General features: G+C 40.5%; 1 protein-coding gene across 2 annotated transcripts in view; it reads left to right on the top strand.

Moving 5' to 3' along the window:
• The window catches only part of ETV5 (ETS variant transcription factor 5), a 62,187-nt gene that overhangs the window by 36,116 nt on the left and 7,915 nt on the right, over window positions 1–18,156 (top strand). For both annotated transcript variants that reach the window (XM_025451251.3, XM_025451250.3), the window contains exons 8-11: window positions 8,115–8,374; window positions 10,465–10,524; window positions 14,932–15,000; window positions 15,175–15,344. In XM_025451251.3, coding sequence (XP_025307036.1) covers window positions 8,115–8,374; window positions 10,465–10,524; window positions 14,932–15,000; window positions 15,175–15,344 — 559 coding nt within the window. The remainder of the gene's footprint in view (window positions 1–8,114; window positions 8,375–10,464; window positions 10,525–14,931; window positions 15,001–15,174; window positions 15,345–18,156) is intronic.

Genomic DNA, 18,156 nt, shown 5'->3' with positions numbered 1-18,156 from the left:
TTGCTAGGATTATACTTTAAACAAATAAAATATAATCTATTCAAAAGTACATTCTTAATGTTCTATATAATCTTAGTATATAATTTTTCACAAGTCGTAAGTTATTTTTAGAAGATAAATACTGTGTTTGGAAGCCATGATTTATATTCGTGATTTCCTCCCCCCCAAGGAGGGGGGAAATAAAGCATGTAATTTGGCATGTTGAGACATGTTCCATTTATCCTTAAAGACCAGCTGCTCCTTAAAGAGGAGGCGTGTTTTTCGTTCAGCCATCCTAATCTTAAAAGTTTTATCATCATGCTGCTTACGATGTTTATATGGGCTGGGTGAGGGAAATTTAGAAAATGTTCCTGTGTTATAAGTATTGTACTGGCCAAGTATGATTTTGTCCTTTGTTACACCATTTCTCATTACATCTCAAGTTGAAAGAGTCCCCATAATTCAACTGAAGAGGCTCCACTAGGAAATTTATCATGTAAAAATTTTGGAATACACTGCTCTCTCACTTAGCATCAAGAAGCAAATCTCAAGAAATGACGGCATTCAAGACAGTACAGCTGGTGGAAAAATCCCCTGCTTTTTTGATGTTCTCCAAGGGCATCAGTATTGTGATAGGCTATCCTGCTGAAATTGATAGAATAGAATGTCCCAGAGTCATCAAGAAAGGATCAGTTATGCGAATCACCTAACCTGTTCGGGAAAGTTCTCTCCCACAGTGGTTATAAGCAAAGCTTTAAAGCTTAAAGGAATGAGCTTAAGTTTTGTGGATATGTGATTTGATAGGTAACTATTCATTCCCTAAAGATGCTGTATAGATTAAGAGATTTAATATACTCAGGGCTTTCTGTTGTTTCCACTTCCTCTCATAAAGTCCATCCCCAATAAAGTGCCGTTCATTTTTGTCCTTTAGATTTTGTAGTTTTTAGAGAGGGAAGAACTTGACTGTGAGTCATATTTGTAGCCTGGCCTGGAATGAAGTGAATGTGTCTGACGCATCTCCTCTCCACGCACTGCTGTTAATAGCATGTTATGTATGGTAGCACAAATTCACTTTGGGATCCGAAACTGAGTTTTGGAGATGCTTAATGGAACCTTCTTTGACAGACTGAATAATGTACTTCTAATGGTTAGAGTATGAGGTGTTTTAGTTTTGAATCTTAGAGGGATTGTTTTTAACATTTCACTATATTTACCTAGTTGTTTTGTTACCTTTTATCAAACTAAGGGAAATTTCCTTCTATTCCTAGTTGACTCAGAGGTTGTTGTTGTTTTTTTTTAAGATTTTATTTATTTATTCATGAGAGACACACAGAGAGAGGCAGAGACACAGGCAGAGGGAGAAGCAGGTGCCCTGCAGGGAGCCTGACGTGGAACTCGATCTTGGGATCCTGGAATCGAATCACACCCTGAGCCAAAGGCAGACACTCAACCACTGAGCCACCCAGGCATCCCTACTCAGAGTTTTAAATATGAATGAATATTGAATTTTATCAAATATTTTTTCTGTGTCTTTTGACATCATCAAATTAATTTTCTCCTTCCATTTCCTAATGTAGTGAGTTATACTGGTTTATTTGAAACAAACCTTGTATTTGTGTACTAAATCCAACTTATTTGTTATGTGTTACCTTTTTTGCATTCCTGGACTTTTTATTCTAATATATATTGAGGATGTCTGCATCTGTATAGGAAAAAAAATAATAACGTATAATTTTTTTCTTATATTATCCTTGTTGGGTTTTAGCATTGAAGTTATTCTCATCAAATGAGTAGAGGGTATCCTCCTTTTTATGTATGCTAGATTAACACATGTGAAATTGGAAATATTTATTCCTTGAATTTTTGGAAGAATTTACCAGTAAAACCATTTAGGCCTGATATTTTCTTTGTGGACAGATTTTTAATTACCGGTTAAGCATCTTCACTTTTCTGGTCTTGCTCTGAATTTCTATTTAGTTGAGTGAATTTAATAAATTACTTTTTCTGGGAATTTTTCCATTTTGTGTGAGTTTTAAAATTAATTGCCATAAAATCTCTAGTTAGTCCTTGGCAGACAATGTCATTTGTCTTTTCAACAAATCAACTTTGGTTTTGCTCATCCTCTCTATTAGGTGTTTTCTATTTCATTAATTTCTCTCTATTCTTACTAAAATTTTTTATTCATTCTTTCATTGTTTTTTTCTTTTTTTAAAATTTTAATTTATTTTATTTTTATTTTTTTGTTTGTTTTTCTTTTCCTAACTGCCTTGGTTGGATGATTCATGCATTAATTTTTTTAGCTTTTTTTTTCTTTATTTTTTTCTTAGTATTTTATTTAGAGAGAGGCGAGACACAGGCAGAGGGAGAAGCAGGCTCCACACAGGAAGCCTGATGCAGGACTAGATCCCAGGATTCCAGGATCATGCCCTGAGCCAAAGTCAGATGCTCAACCTCTGAGCCACCCTGGCCTCCCACTTTTTTTTCTTTATAGTGTAACATATAACCAAATTAAACTTCTCCTAAGGCTGGGGTGACCAGATACTCAGTTTGTCCCAGGTCACTTATGTTTGGTGCCTAATGGAAGTTACTGCTCATAGCTTTCCTTTTTACTCCCCCAAATGTCCTGATTTGGACAATCAATTATTTGATTTCCATACCCAAGTCCTGCTTTAGCTGCATCCCACAAGTTCTGATTTAAATTAAAGTTCTGATTTAATTTCAAAGCTCAGTTCTAAGCATTTTCTATTTTTTTCTCTCAATCCTGTAGTTCTTTAAAAATATATTGTTTAATTTCCAAACATATGGGAGTTTTCTAGCTGTCTGGACTATATGATTTTTATTTCAATATCATCAAGAAAGTATTTAAAAGCAGTCACAGAAAGAGTATAGGTTCTAGAGTTGGGTCTGGGATTGAATCCCAGCTTGCTGCTTCCTCTCTGTATGACCTCAGGTAGGCACTTAACTTTGTCTAAGTTTTGGTTTCTTCATCTGAAAATGGGAGAATGGTACTTAACACATGGAATCATTGGGTGGATTAGATGAAGTCATACCAGCACAGAGAAGGTATTCAGTAAACGCTAGCTTCTGTGACACTTTCATTCCATAAAGGAATCTTACTAAAATGTTGCAGATAACACAGCTTAGAAACTTCTGTTGCTGCATTGGTTAAGTTTTTAACGTGTAAACCTCTCTTTATGCCTAATCTTTGTATCATCAGGCATATTAATGTTATACACATAAAGCTAACACTCTCACCAGCTGTTATTCTGAGAATATCTTGTATTTCCATCACCATCCTTCTCTGTTTGATGTTAGGAAATCAGACAAACATCGAGTCTCTTAAAGGACATATTTTGTTCCTCATCTATCAGTGTTTTTATCATAGTTGAGATGGGCCACATTTGAGTTTCGGCAGTGCTAACAGGCCTCACAGAGCCCCGAGAGCTTTTTCAGAGTTCTGTGGTGTGCTTTTAGGGAGTGTTTGAGTTTGGTTTTGTAATAGTGTCTGGCTCTTGGTAGATGGCAGGAAAGTAAACATTAGTGTGAAATAAATGTGAATACAAATAGCATTTTCATTCTGAGAAAGGAGAATGGATATTGGCTAGGCAACTAGTGGAGTCTGTTATGTGTGTGTTAAAGTTTTCTCCCGGTTCCTTAAGATCTCCCCTTACTGTCTAGCTTCTGAATTTAGCCTTCTGGGGTGGGTCAAGGGGGAGATGGGGCAGTTGATGGTAGTGTTTGAAAATAACATATATTGAGAACTTAACAGCCAGCCAGGCCCTATTTCTTGCATTAGCTTTTGTAATCTTTACAACAAACCTTTGGACAGGTATCCTGGTTGTCCTTACTTTATTGACAAGGAAGGTGAGGCTCAGAGCAGTTACATAACTCACCCAAGGTCACACAGACAGTAAACGGTAAAGATTGGATTTCAGCCCAGGATCTTCTTCCTTTACGGCCACAGCCTCTTACCCAGTTATGCTGCGTCCCTGTTCTATCTTCTCTTAGCCTAAATGGATATATTAAGTGCATGGTGGTGGTTTCTTGGCCGATTTTATGTATCATCTCCCAGCTGGCCTCTGAACCATGGCTACTTTACCTGGCATCCATAGTCACTGTGTAGCCTTCGTCAAATCCACACTTTTCTCCTTTCTTCCTCTGAGCATTGTGTTTACTCTGTGTGTTGGCAGCAGAAACCGAAAAGGAAATGCAGAAAAAGCATCTAACGGTTTTCATAACGTAAACCAAATGTTGGTAGCGTGGGTGAGCTCTTGGGAGGAAAGGCGCTATATAAATCTGACAAATAAATAAATAACTGGTTCTTTAAATAAACTGGTACCGAAAAAGCCTTAATCCGTAACCTATTGAATTTATGCTCCCTCGATAGTCAGAAATCTCCTTTTGCTCAGCAACTGTGAGTTCACTAGGGCCTGAGGAGTTCTGTTGGGATGACGGGTGTGGGAGCGAGAAGGGGGGGCGGTGAGCAAGAGAAGGGGGTTGTGAGGAACCAGGCGGCTCCTGCACTGAAAATGATTGCCTGCCTCAGTAAACAAGAGGCATCTTTGTCATAGCTGTATTATATATACAACACATTCTTAGATACTTCAAAAGGATTGCGGAAAGGGGAAGAGGGTTCAAATGAAGGTCAGTGAGTAAAGTTCACAGAATGTATTTTGAGGACAAGAACAGAATTACTTTACTAATCTCTGCAAATAAAAGCCATTATCGGCAGCAGGCTCAGAGAGAATCTTTCTCCCAATATGTTGGTTTTGTGACTTACCCTTCGGATCCCCTCTGCCTGCCATGCCACTCCCTCAAAACAAACCGGGGCTGAACCCTCCCAAGTATGGAATCTGTTCTGCAGATCCGAGGCCCCTAAGCTCCTCTCACCCTTAAAGTGGTGCTTAGGGTTGGGGCAGGAGCTGCTGGCTGGTACCCAGATGGAAGTACCTTTTCCTGAAGGGACTGCAGTAGGCCGACTCTAGAGTTTCATTCTGGAAGGTGAGAAGATAGGCGCTGAGAGGAAGCGAAAGGCTTGGGCCTGCCAGCTGCAGAGGCTCTGGTTACAGAACTGAGCAGTTCTGCGCCCTCTCAGAGCCATCAAAGGAAGTGATTTGTGGAGGTCACCTTTGAAGGTGCTAAGATGGTGGCAGAGAGGAGAGAGTGTGGAAGATGGGTGCCTCTGTTACTGTTCCTTCCTTCTAGTATAAGCTTTGGTTCTTGATAAAAATAAGGCCTTGAGAATATCTTCATCTTTCTTTTCTGCCCACTTCTTCAGAATTCTCTTCAGAAATTCAGGTTTGCAGTGTGCTGCTGCTGCCTGTATTCTAAATGTCAAGCCTAAACCCGGGTTTCAAATTTACACTTCTTCAAAGACCATGGAAGGGTTTCCTTAAATAACAGCAACCTTGAAAATCCGCATTCCTGATGAAGTTCCACTGTAATGCATTCAGCGCCACAGCGAAAGGCTCTCAACCCACCGAACCTTATATAGTTTGTAAAACTTGTTTAATACATTGGCCAGGCAGATTCGGATGCCTTTGGTGTCTGGGATAAAAGGCTAAGCGTATGTAAAACTGTTTGGGGATCTTCATGTCATGACATGATCTTACGGTAGTACCTTTGGTAAGGTAGCAAAGATTCACACAGAGTGAGTGCAGTGCTAAACCCTGATCTAAACAATGTTTTATCTGTATCCAGATCTCTTCAGTTAAAGATTTTAAATCTTGATATTCTAGAAATCTGTTGGCCACCTGTTGCCACAGATTGATTCAAATCAAATTCAAATTATTTTATGAAAGCTATTCATAGGATTCAAGCTAAAATTAGAGGTAAGACCTTAATATTATAGGCTTCTGTTGTTGGGTTTTAAAATTCCATTGGAATTAGTTGTAGATTTTTAATTTTTGAACCCAAACCTCAGCTCCTGCTTTCTACCTGAGGACATAGATCCACAAACGCTCTTCTTTATACACAGAGATTATGCACATTTATTATGCACATTTCATGGATGGAGACCTCACCTTTAGGGTTACCATCTCTGACTTCTACACCCACCCTCCTGAAGTCTGTTAGTGCTCACAGGTGTGATGGAAACCATGCTTTGTAGACATGATTTTATTTCACCCTTCCAGAGCATTTTGATTCATAATTTACTCCCATGGTACAGATGAGGAAACTGAAGCCACGAAAATTTGCCCCCTATCGCTTTCCCTTTCACTACACTGCCCTTCCAACAGATCAGGGGCAGTCGGTACACTTTTGGGTTTTTCTAACAGCTAAAGGATATTAATGCTACTCAGTTAATAATAAAGTAGTACATATGTATGAAACTGTAGATGAGCAAAAAAAGAAAATCACCTAAAATCATAGCCAACCAAAGATAAGCAGTATTCACTATTCACGTTTAGGTATGCAGATCTCTCCAAGATTTGCATGATCCCAAAAATACTTTTTTTTTCATACAGACTTTTTATTTTTGCAAAAATTTGTTGTTCTTTTTAACTATTTAACAATACGTCAAAAATAGCTTTCCAAGTTCTTACATATTTGAGTATTATATCATATTTGGTTGTTGCTTACAACTAAATAGCTTTATCATAAATGTGCTTAGCCAGTTCCCTTTTTGCAGACTTGCACTGGTGACCATCCTTGTAGCTAGATCTCATCTGCCTATGATTTCAGGGCTTTTTATGTGCCAGGCACAGATTTGTTAACTGCTTGTTCATCCTCCAAGTAACCAGGACAAACCTCTCTCTCAGTACTTTTTTGATCACTAATGAAGTTGAACTTCTTGTTGGTTTACAATCATTAGTAGTTCTTCTTCAGTGACTTTCCTATTTATGTTCAGTACCCATTTTTTTCTACTGGGATATTCATTCTCTGGTGATTTTTTAAAAGCTGCTTATGTCAACAATATTAACATTGCTACACCTGTTAGAGATTTTTCCCCAGTTTGTTTTGTTTTTGGTTTTGTTTATAATGTATTCTGACTGTTAGAGATGTTCTCCTCAGTTTTGATTCTGTTTCTGGTGTTTTTTTGAACTGTAGAATTTATATAATTAGAAATATCCGTATTTATCTTGATGATTTTTTACTGTTGGTATGATGTGTAAAAAGGTTTTCCCTCACTCCAAGATTATATGTTTCCACATCTATTTTCTCTACCATTAAGGTTTCACATTGAAATCTTAAATCTATATGAAATTTATTTTGACATGTGGTATAAAACAGGGATCTAACTCTCCCCCCAACTAATTTGAAATACTAAGTTTAACAAGTAGTAAATTTTAGAATATTCTTGACAGTTTTTGACTCCCTGTTTGATTCCCTTGACTATCTTTCATTCTTTTATTGCTGTATTAATTATTGTGGTTTTTGAAAATTTGTACATATCTAATCATTAATTTCTTTTCAAAAATTATTTAATACTTTGAAGTTTAGCATCATTTTATCAAGTTGATTGGGAAGGCATTGCTTTTAAAGAATAATAGGGAGCCAATAGCTTCTAAGTCCTAAATATTTTCTCTTTACTTAAATTTTCTTTCTTTTCCTCAGAAAACAGTTTGAAGGTTTTATTCTTATGGCCTACACATTTCCTGATTATTCCTAGAGATTTTATGTTTTTGATTGCTATTATGAATGGGACTTTTTAATTACATTTTATAACTGGCCAATTTGTACACTTTGGTTTTTATTTTATTTTTTTTGGTTTTTAAATTTTAATTCTATATATAGGTCAAAGAAGGAATGAACTAGTAAACATATGTATATGTTAGTACTGTTTGCAACTAAGTGGTTTTATATATTTAAACACATAATCTGACCCAACTATACAGATAGACTGCATGAAATAAACATGCATGGGAGATAAGAGGCTACCATGTCGTTGCTTTGGGGTGTTTTTTTTCTTTCTTTCTTTTTTTTTTTTTTTTTTTTTTTTTTGCCACTCCCTGACTCAAGAGGTCTGAAATATGCCATATAATTTTGGGAAGAAGGTAAAATGTTCAGAAATATACATTAATAAGTGCTTTGCAAATAATTTCCTTTATCTGAATTTCTAATTCCCAGTGTTTAATCAGAGTAGGCATATATCATGTTCTTAGTTAAAAATTATAACTACTTTCTTCTTACAGATTTCAGAGACAACTGTCTGAACCCTGCCACCCCTTCCCTCCTCAGTCAGGAGTTCCTGGAGATAATCGCCCCAATTACCACCGGCAAATGTCAGAACCCATTGTCCCTGCAGCTCCCCCACCCCCTCAGGGATTCAAACAAGAATACCATGATCCACTCTATGAACATGGGGTCCCAGGCATGCCAGGCCCCCCAACACATGGGTTCCAGTCACCAATGGGAATCAAGCAGGAGCCCCGGGATTACTGCGTTGATTCAGGTTAGCATAAAATCATGCCATTCCTCTCTTTGTTCTCTTGTTTATCTGTCTGGTATTATTGTCTTCTATGTGCAGGGCTTTAGGAAATAGTTTTATAAAAAGTCGCCCTCAAAGAACTTAGGAGCTAGAAAGGCAGACTTGTTTATGTATAACTGAATACAAAGCAACACTTGATCTTAGCCAAGAGGCTCAGAAGCGATTCTGAATACAAAACAAGACAAAAAAGCCATCCGATGGTAGGAGATGGAATTGGCATTCAAAAGTGGTAGGGAATACACCTCTGAGTCCAAGCCCAGAGATCCAGTTATGGATCCTTGCCCAGTTATGCCCTTTATAAGACCTATTATCTTAGGGTCACTGGACATCGGAAATATCGTTTCTGCATTTTAGTCCTGCCACTAGCTTTATGTCTTTTTGAATACAGTGGACTCATAAACTACTAATATGAGCATAAGGAAGAAAATCTACACATAGGATGGGATTCTTTCTATTTTTGAAATGAATAGTATTCTGAGAAAGCACCTAGTATGTCGTGGCTCTATGGGGTGCTGGGTCCACCAAGGAAAAGGCTGTCTTGCTGATTGCTTCATGGGACTCACTGCCCTCTTGCAGTGTTTTCATCTGGGAAAGTTCCTGGTGTCCTTCAGATGCTGCTGGTATACACGGGGACAGGTAACATGTTAGGACACCTATTGTGTGCTTATGGGTTACCTCTCATCTAAAAAAATAGACATATCAAGAAGTTTAAACTGTCATTGGGGATCTCCCCCTACCACCATACACTCATTCACTAACTACGTATCTTACAGGCTGGGCATGTTAAATGAGATCATTAGGGGAAAGGAGAGTTGAAATTCTGCAGTTTGCACTTTCAGAAACAACTTCCTCCTGTTCTTTTCCTCTTCTTTCAGAAATTAAACTTTTTCACTCTTTTCTTGCAGTTGGTACTCAAGGAATTTGAGTGGGGTGGATAGGTTTTTAGCCTTTTTGATGGGTGTTTTTCTTGAAGACTCTGGAGAGGGGTGAGACAGTATGTATTTGAATGACTTTTGCAAACAGAATAGGATATATATAGTTTACTCTTGGCCTTCTGGGAGATAATACATAGATTGCTCAATTCAGGCAGAAATGGGTTATGGGAAAGGCTGGGAAGTAGAAGGGAGACATCTGTTGCTCTATGATTTAAAAAAAAAAAAAATACCAGTGTATAGGTATTGAGAGCTTGTAAAATTCCCACTGGCATTCCTCCTGAAGACTTTCATGTGTTTTTCTCAGGAAAACACATGACCAGCAACATTTTTTTCCTTTGGGATTGACATTTTTAATTCATCCTGATGAATTTTTCACTCCACCCTACTCCCCCTTAAAGCAAGACCCTTGGCAGATGTTACCATATCTATAATTCTTGTGTCCCACATGGGCAAAACTCAACTCACCAGCTGTCCTCTCAATGGACACCTTGATAATGTGATGCTTGAAGAAGAGCTCACTTGAGCATGGGTTTCATTCCAACACTTCCAATGTGGGGAAATGTACTTGTAAATGGCAGGTTGCCCCCACCCCCACTGGCTCTTGTCCTGGCTTCCTAACCTCAAATCCCCTAATCTCTTTGGCCTAAAAAGACCCTCATCTGTTGGAGCAGAACTGGATGTGACCATCTGCTATAAAGGGGAGCAAATTGGGAAAGATCTAAAGAACACCTCTTCTAACTCTAACCCCCAAAGCCCATGAGTCAGTAGAGACAGAAGGCCAAGCTTGGCCTCTTGAAAGCCACTTTCTTTTTCTATGATTAACTCTGTCACCAGATTTGGTGCTAGCCAATTTCTAAAATGAATAAGTTATGAGAATGAAGCATCATTTTTTTCCTCCTAGTTCTCTTGATCAGGAGTCAGGGGTCCTACTTCCAAATGGTGGGTGATGGCATTGCCCATGTTGCCTATTAGGGTGGTACCTCTTTCCCTGGACAAGACCAGAAAGACATGACCTGGGAGCAGGAGAAGGTCTAGGGGGCTTTACTGCAGGGCTGCACTTCAACAGATGTGCTGATTGACCTACAGAAATTACTGATGGTGTGTCTGTTTGTCTTTCAGAAGTGCCTAACTGCCAGTCATCCTATATCAGAGGGGGGTATTTCTCCAGCAACCATGAAGGTGAGTAACTTTTTTAAAAAAATAATATTTAAGCAGACTTAAAATTGCTTAGCTTCCAGGCTAAGATTTGGGGTCATAGATGGTTTAAACCTTTATTAAGTCATCAAAGTGAGAGCTAATGGATGATAATCTTCAGTTATTTTGAGGCACACTCCTGAACACAGTGAGGACCACCATCATTGTCAATAGAAATGACTAACTTTTAGGAGTTCATGGAATATTATGAAAGAAAAAAAATAAACCAATCTGATTTCCACATTTCCATTCAAGGAGGTTTATATAGCTGTATATATATAATATTATCAGCCTGAACTAGAACTTGGAAACTATGTGACTACTTGAGATGGTAGGTTTAGGATTTCTTTGAACACTGAAACAAGGAAGGGGTTTTTTTCTTAGTACATTTTCCCCAGAAGCATGTCTTGTTTTTTTGTCCTATATATCTGTCCTTAAATAGCCAGAGCAGTGTGATTCCCCAAACCCATGGCATCAGCTTCACCTGAAATCTGTTAAAAATGCAGATTCTCAGGACCCCCCCTCCCCATGCAAACTACTGAATCAGAGCCTCCAGGGGCTCAGCACTCTGTGTTGTAACAAGCTTTCTAGGTGGTGCTATGCATGCTTAGGTTTGAGAACTACCATAGTATCATAAGTTGCAGCTTTGGCTGCACATTAGAATCCGCTGGGGAGCTTTTAAAATTTTTGGTGTCCAAGCTTCACTGAGGACAAGTAAATCAGAAATTCTGGGGTGGTACTTAGGTATTTGTAGTTTTTTTTTTAAAGATCCCCAGGTGATTCTAATGTGTATCCAAGGAGGATTAAAAAGCTAATAAAACTGTACTAGGAAGCATGGCTCATTTTCTGTAAGTGATTGGCTCATAAGCATGATTTGTATAGGAGCTGCCTCCCACTGACCTGGTGAGAGGGGCGATCCAGCAGGGCTATCTTGGGGACCCAAGAATATTCTGAGTGTGTGTCCAGCCCTGGGAAGGAAGGGCTGTCTACCGGACCTCTGACTGTGATCGATTGGCACAGCTGTGTGGGGCTCTCTTCCAGGTTCCCAAATGTTTCTGCGGCAGCAATTGATGTGTGCAGCAGGCAAACTGGGAGGGAGTGGGGGAAGAGAGGAAAACATTTTTGCATAATTACAACATTTAGAAAGGAGCATGCTCTTAAAGGAAATATTTTTAGTAAAGCATTGGGCTGCTTACTATACACAGAATATCTGGCGAGTTTGTGTTTTCCCCCTACTCTTTCCCATTCCTCTCCCCGACCCCGCACACATCTGAGAAGCTAGTTTCAAAGAGACCTGCATTCTTAATTGCTCTAAATTGCCGTGATGTGGCTTCTCCTTCCTCCTTCTATAGGCTTGACCACGGATGCCAGTTAGTGAAACAAGTGTTTCTGATTGGCATCTGTGATTACTAAGATAGCCGTTCTGCCTTAGCGTTCACCTGGAATCTCTGCACAGCGTGTGAATCTTTCATTTCCACTTGGCTCCTCAAATAGGTTCTTCCTTCCTGCCGCCTTTGAGTGGTGGGATGGTTGTGGCCACAACCGATGTAACTGCTAGGGCTAATTCAACTGACTTAAATTTCACTTAAGCCAACAGTACCTTGCAGATGTTTTAGAGAACCTCGTGTGGCAGTGACCAAAAACCACAGATACACCAAAACGATACTCATGGGCAGGCCCTCACCTGATTGGTTTAAAAGCCAAACCTAGAATTTCATCCCAGCTTACATTTTTCCCCTCTGCATTGTGAATGTAGCATCTGTGTCCAGAGGAAGAACATTGCTAAAAATCACATGGCAAGTTTGACAGAAGTGTAAACTCTGAAGACGTTTACTTATAATGACTTTATGATAAGGCCGTTAAAACACCACTGGAGTATCAAAATCCACTTGGAAAGTCAGGAAAATTATAACTTCCTGATAGCCAAGGCAAAAACAAACAAACAAACAAAAAAATACAACACATGAAACATGAGGGGATTATGTAATTCTTGTTGATAATATAAAGTATAACAGTTTGTCATAAAAGTCAGTTTCCTAGTACCAGATTGGAAAATAAATTTATCATAGAAGTCACTGAATCCTGACTTACAAAGCTAACATTGTGTTCTTAAATCTTTTTTTTAATGGAGATTCTTTCATAATTATTCAAATATTCATTGAGCACTTATTATGTACAAGATGGTATAAGGATACTAAGATATTCGGGACATGGTCCTTATCCTCAAGGAATATAGAATCTATGACCAGGACTATATAAGATAAAGCTCTCACATTATCCAGTTAATTTCTTTTTGGGCGAGGGGCAGAGGGAGAAAGAGAATCTTAACCTGAGATTGTGACCTGAGCCGAAATCAAGAGTTGGATACTTAACCAACTGAGCCACCCAGGTGCCCCTACAATTACTTTCTAAATAGTTATTTATCACAATGTACAATTACTATCATAATCTTTAAACTATTATTTATCGTACATTTATGTGCTGGGAACTTAACACTGAGGTGTGGAGATAAACAGATCAATGTAACAGAATATATATTAACTCATAATATTCTCGCACAACTAGTTCTCATAGTGTCTTCCTCTGTCTGTGAATGAGGAAGCTGGGGTGCAGAGAGGGCACGCAGCGATTCCAAGTGTATCAGTCTGGCTTCATGGCCCGCACTCTGTGATGCCCCCCACCATCCCGGGTCTCACTTTGCTTAATGATATCAAAGGGAATATATTTTATTGACATTTATTTATTATTTAATCCAATAAATATTTATGCCAGGCACAGTGCTAGAAGGAGGTAGATAATGAGAATAGTGACTCGGTGCTTGTTCTCATGGAGCTTATAACCCAACTGGCAGAGACAGACAGACAATAAAGTAGGGAAAGAAAAGTGAGACCGAGATATAGTGCCTGGGGCTGAGAAAACAAAAATGAATAATATAAACCTCAAAATAATCCCAGTCAGGTAGTACTTTCCCAGTCCCAGGGCCTTTTAAAAACGGCGCTGGCCCTGCCAAAAAGAACGTGATCTTGGCTGGTTGTGAAAAAAGAGCAGCAGATTATTTCTTGGCATCTTTATTCATGGACTTTTCAAGTCCTAGCAAATCCCTCCCACAATCTCCTGCTAGTCCTTCATTGCAGAGTAGCCAGTCTCCTGGCCTGCCCCCGCTGCACCCCTGGCACTCGAGCGCACCCCTGTACTGCACAGCCAGGTGGATGGGCACGTGGGTGAGCACGGGGATGGGCACGCAGGAGCAGCCGGGGCTCTCTGCAGAGGGGTGTGCTGGCAGGTTAGTGGGCGCTGGCTCTCGCACACCTGAGGAACGGGCTCGGCCGTGGGGTCGGATGTGGTCCCCAGCAAGCCTGTTAGCTGGCTTTGATTGGCACCACAGATCTCGCCAGGGTCCCTGGTGACATGACACAGTAGTCAGCACCAAACGTACAATAAGGGTCTATGGACTGAGAGTGCCAGCCAGCCCTCCTTCTCCTCGACCTGTTTCACTTTAGGCCCTCCCTTTCTTTCATTTCTGCTTATGCATGTTGAGCCCATCCGTCCCCCGCCCCTTTTTTTAAGATTTTATTTATTTATTCATGAAAGTCACACAGAAAAGCAGAGGCATGGGCAGAGGGAGAAGCAGGCTTTCTGCGGGGAGCCTGATGTGGGATTTGATCCCAGGCCCTTAGATCACTACCTGAGCCAAATGCAGACACTCAACCACTGAGCCACCCAGGTGCCCCCCACCCTGTCTTTTTTGACCTCTGTTCTGTTGTCTCTAACAATAAATACTTTTTATTGCAGGGAAGTCTTTTCAGATTTCTTCCATTATGTCTGGTGATAATACTTCCAACTTGCTTTTAAATTTATTGCTGGTTACTATCCCCCACAGGCCCAAGTCTTTACTCACTTCGGCAACACTGTCTACCCTCCAGGCTCCTTCATAATTGAATGAGATACACGGGCAGCCTCGACAAGCCCTATGAAAGGTTGAAATTAATATTTGCTAAAAGGAAAATGGAAAGACTATGTACAGATCAACCAAATCCTCCTGGCTAGGCCTGCTGAAATAGATGAGATGTCTTTTCAGATATAAAAGCTTAGTCACAGCAACACTGACCTATCCAGACCTCCTACAAGATGTGAGGGAACTTACTGGTGACTCAGCGCTTCCCTGCAGTCTTAGCTCAAATAGCAGGAATCGATGCTTCTCTGACTGGCATCAGAGCACGAATACCTAAGTCCCTTTGAAGTCCCCCAAATTCAGTCTGGGCATACATACTGCAATTAGTAGGGCTTAGGACTTGAAATAGTAGAATTCCATTTTAGTCCTTAAAACCAGAGTTTGAGTAGAATACAGATAGAATTTGTCAAGCAACATGGTCTTTTTAAATTTTCTTTCAGGTTTTTCATATGAAAAAGATCCCCGGTTGTACTTTGACGACACTTGTGTTGTTCCTGAGAGACTGGAAGGTAAGTAGCTCCCTCACCTCCCCACCCCCTAGTTTGTTGCTAAGCTGAAGTGTCAGAGATGTTAGAGCACCTCAGGCTTATTCACGCCAAGCTGGCATTAACAATACCTTCGTGCCCAAATTGCCCAAGAAACTTAATGCTCACATATTGTATGTATATCCTCATCCCAAATAGGCAAAGTCAAGCAAGAGCCCACCATGTATCGGGAGGGGCCCCCTTACCAGAGGCGAGGTTCTCTTCAGCTGTGGCAGTTCCTGGTTACTCTGCTGGATGACCCAGCCAATGCCCACTTCATTGCCTGGACAGGCCGTGGCATGGAGTTTAAGCTGATAGAACCTGAGGAGGTAAGCACTGGTGCTGGGCTTGAATGAGATTTGACTGGACGAGGATGATGATGTCTACATTTGTTTACCCCTCCATTGAGGCTTTTTACTGTGTTAAATATGCTCTTCCTTCTCATTCAGATTCTGGCCTGGCCAATGGGCTTGGCAGTTCTCTTCCTATTAATAGGACAGTTTACAATCCGGGGACAGGCAGGGTTCTCCACTGTAGAAAAAGTTTTAGTAACACATCTGCAAAATCTAAAGAGTGAGACCATGAAGACTTATATCCAGACAGCATCTGTTTTCCATGTTGGAAAGTCTTTTTCAAGGGTTGTTTCGGTGATACCAACTTGTTTTGGTGTCGGGCCTCATGTGTCACAGGATCTATTTGAGGCTACGTGAACATATTATATGAGATTTTGGTAATATAAGATGCAACTACCCCACTGTATATTTCAAGTAGCTCTAACCTAGAGAAATAAAATGATCAGAAGGGGATCAATCTTAGGAGCTTAGGTTTTTTTTAGGTGTATCATGTGGCATCACAATGGTTGAGAGGTGGCCCAAACCTTCATTATTTTAATAGAAAAGAAACACTGTTTTTTTGCCCAGAGCTATTGACAGAAAGGCCTACAGACAGACATATTTTCTCTTCAATGGAGAAATATTAGAATATTAGATAACAAAATAAATTAAATCATGTTCTCAGTTTGGCATATTCCAAAGGCATTGATTTTAAATTTGTTTGATTTAGAATCTAGAGAGATTATAAATGGAAAAAAAAAACTGCCTAAAAATCTGAGGTATGCTTCTTTTGGTACTGTATACCTAGGCATTCTATATTAAATCAGCAGAGCAAAAGGTATCTTTGGGTTGGATGTAAATGAAATGGGAAAAGACCTCTTGGAAGGCATTTGAGCAAGAGGTATGGTTTTAGATATTCGATTAAGTCCAGGATGTGCCTCAGCATACCAAGGGGATAAGTTGGTGTGGGGATTAACAGCAGAAGGTAGCCATTTGGCACTTGGCTTGGAAGAAGAAAATAGTCTGAAAGTTAAGATGAGAAAAGGAGACTATGTGAATTGGAAATTTCTAAAGAATCCCAGCTGGTAGGAGGATAAAGGAAGGTTCCACTACAGGCAGTTATAAAAGAAGATACGCGGTATTCCCTGTCTCATTCCCTTCATCAAATTGAAAGTGTGTAGACATGTCCTATCGTAAACAGTTTCCGCTAAGACTAGGCTCCCTTCAAAGCCAGAGTTTGGTACTATTGTGTTTTTTTGAAGGTTTCTCCTGGGCCAAGTCATGGGGAAATGGAGCTGTACCGGGGAGCCAGCCACCCCACATTGTTTTCCTCATAACATGGTCTGGTTGATACGAGGCTTGAAGAAAGGTTGCCTAGACTCACTGAGGCTTTCTGCATGCAAGTCTGTCATGTGGGCCGTCCTTATTGATTTATCTCATTTCACAAACAGGAGCTTTTATTACTTTATTGCCACTGCCTCAGGCCTAAGCACAGGCTGTGCAGCTGCAGGTAAACCTGGTTATGACCCTCTGTAAAGCTGTTATTGAATCTTCTGCTCTCCTACCAGCGGTAAAGACAATGATGAACAGATGGTAAAGGGCCCCTGCTTTCGTACTTAATAGAGAAACTAATATTAATCCAAAGTGCTCCTAAATGCCAAGGGGCCGAGTCACATGCAAGGCCTGTGGTAGCTTTGCACCTCCCTGGGTTGACTGGACAGCTTCGTTTTTCCAGGAAGGACTTCTTTCCACCCTACCTTGAAATCCCCCCAGCATGCTGCCAACTCTGAGGGTTCCATTCTCGGATATTCCAGGACTGCTTCTGTTCCGCGTGCGCACTTTGGCCTTGGGACGTGAGGCGTTGGTTGAGCTCTCTCCCTACTGGTTGTATAACTTTGCCGTCCCCACTCTTTGTTAAAGTCAGGAAGATACCAACTCCTCGAGAAAGCTGTAAGACGTTGTCATGGGGGGAGCTTGAAGGGTGAAGCGGAGGAGGAAGCTGTTTGGGACGTAATTGTAGGCAGCTGTGTGGCTGAGTAGTGCACTCTGGGTAATTATCCATAATATCCATTACACTGTGCATGGAAATTGTGGTTTTAGAACTGCGTTTTGGCAGGCCCCCTAATCAAATGTCTTTTGATAGTCATCCAGCTTAGCACCCTCTCAATTATGACTGACTCGGCTTTAATCTGGAGCCATTTTAACTGTGAATCTGCATTAATGAATATTTTGGGGGGTAGGGTTGTTTGTTGAACATGTGGCAGATAACTGATGCCATGGGGAGGTTTAAAAGGATGGGCTGCTAGAAAGAGCCGCTCCCTGTGCTGTGGCTTGCTCTGTCTTGAAAAGGGAGGAAAAGAAATGTGAGTTTTTTTAACTCTTTCTGCCTCTGTCCTCAAGATGCCTGTTTTCAAAGTAACAAATGGGAAAGTGAAAGAGCTGCTAACAAGCTATAGCCTGCTCCCCACCCCCCAGAAATGGGGCAGCCCTAATTTCCAGCAGCTTGCAGTTGTGCCGCATCATGCATTACTGTAGACAGAGCAGCCCTGGGGAGGGCTACTGAATCACAGGGCCCTGGCCCAAGAGGATGAGTCAGTAACTATGGCTACCAGAGCTGCTTGGAAGCCGGTGCAGATACAGAACCTCTCTCCAGCAAGCTATTGCATATTCAAGTGACAGCAAAGAGAGGTCAAGGCTAAAGTGGAAAAATATTCCAGAATTGATTTCCACCACTGAATATAGTAAGACGATGAGGCCGGGCTTGCTTTCAGAGTCCCTACATCACTTGCGGGAGGCTCACAGCAGTTCA

This window comes from Canis lupus, chromosome 34 (genome assembly GCF_003254725.2).
Source record: "Canis lupus dingo isolate Sandy chromosome 34, ASM325472v2, whole genome shotgun sequence".
In the NCBI taxonomy this organism is placed as follows: Eukaryota; Metazoa; Chordata; class Mammalia; order Carnivora; family Canidae; genus Canis; species Canis lupus.
This window is presented reverse-complemented; position numbering and strand designations above follow the sequence as displayed.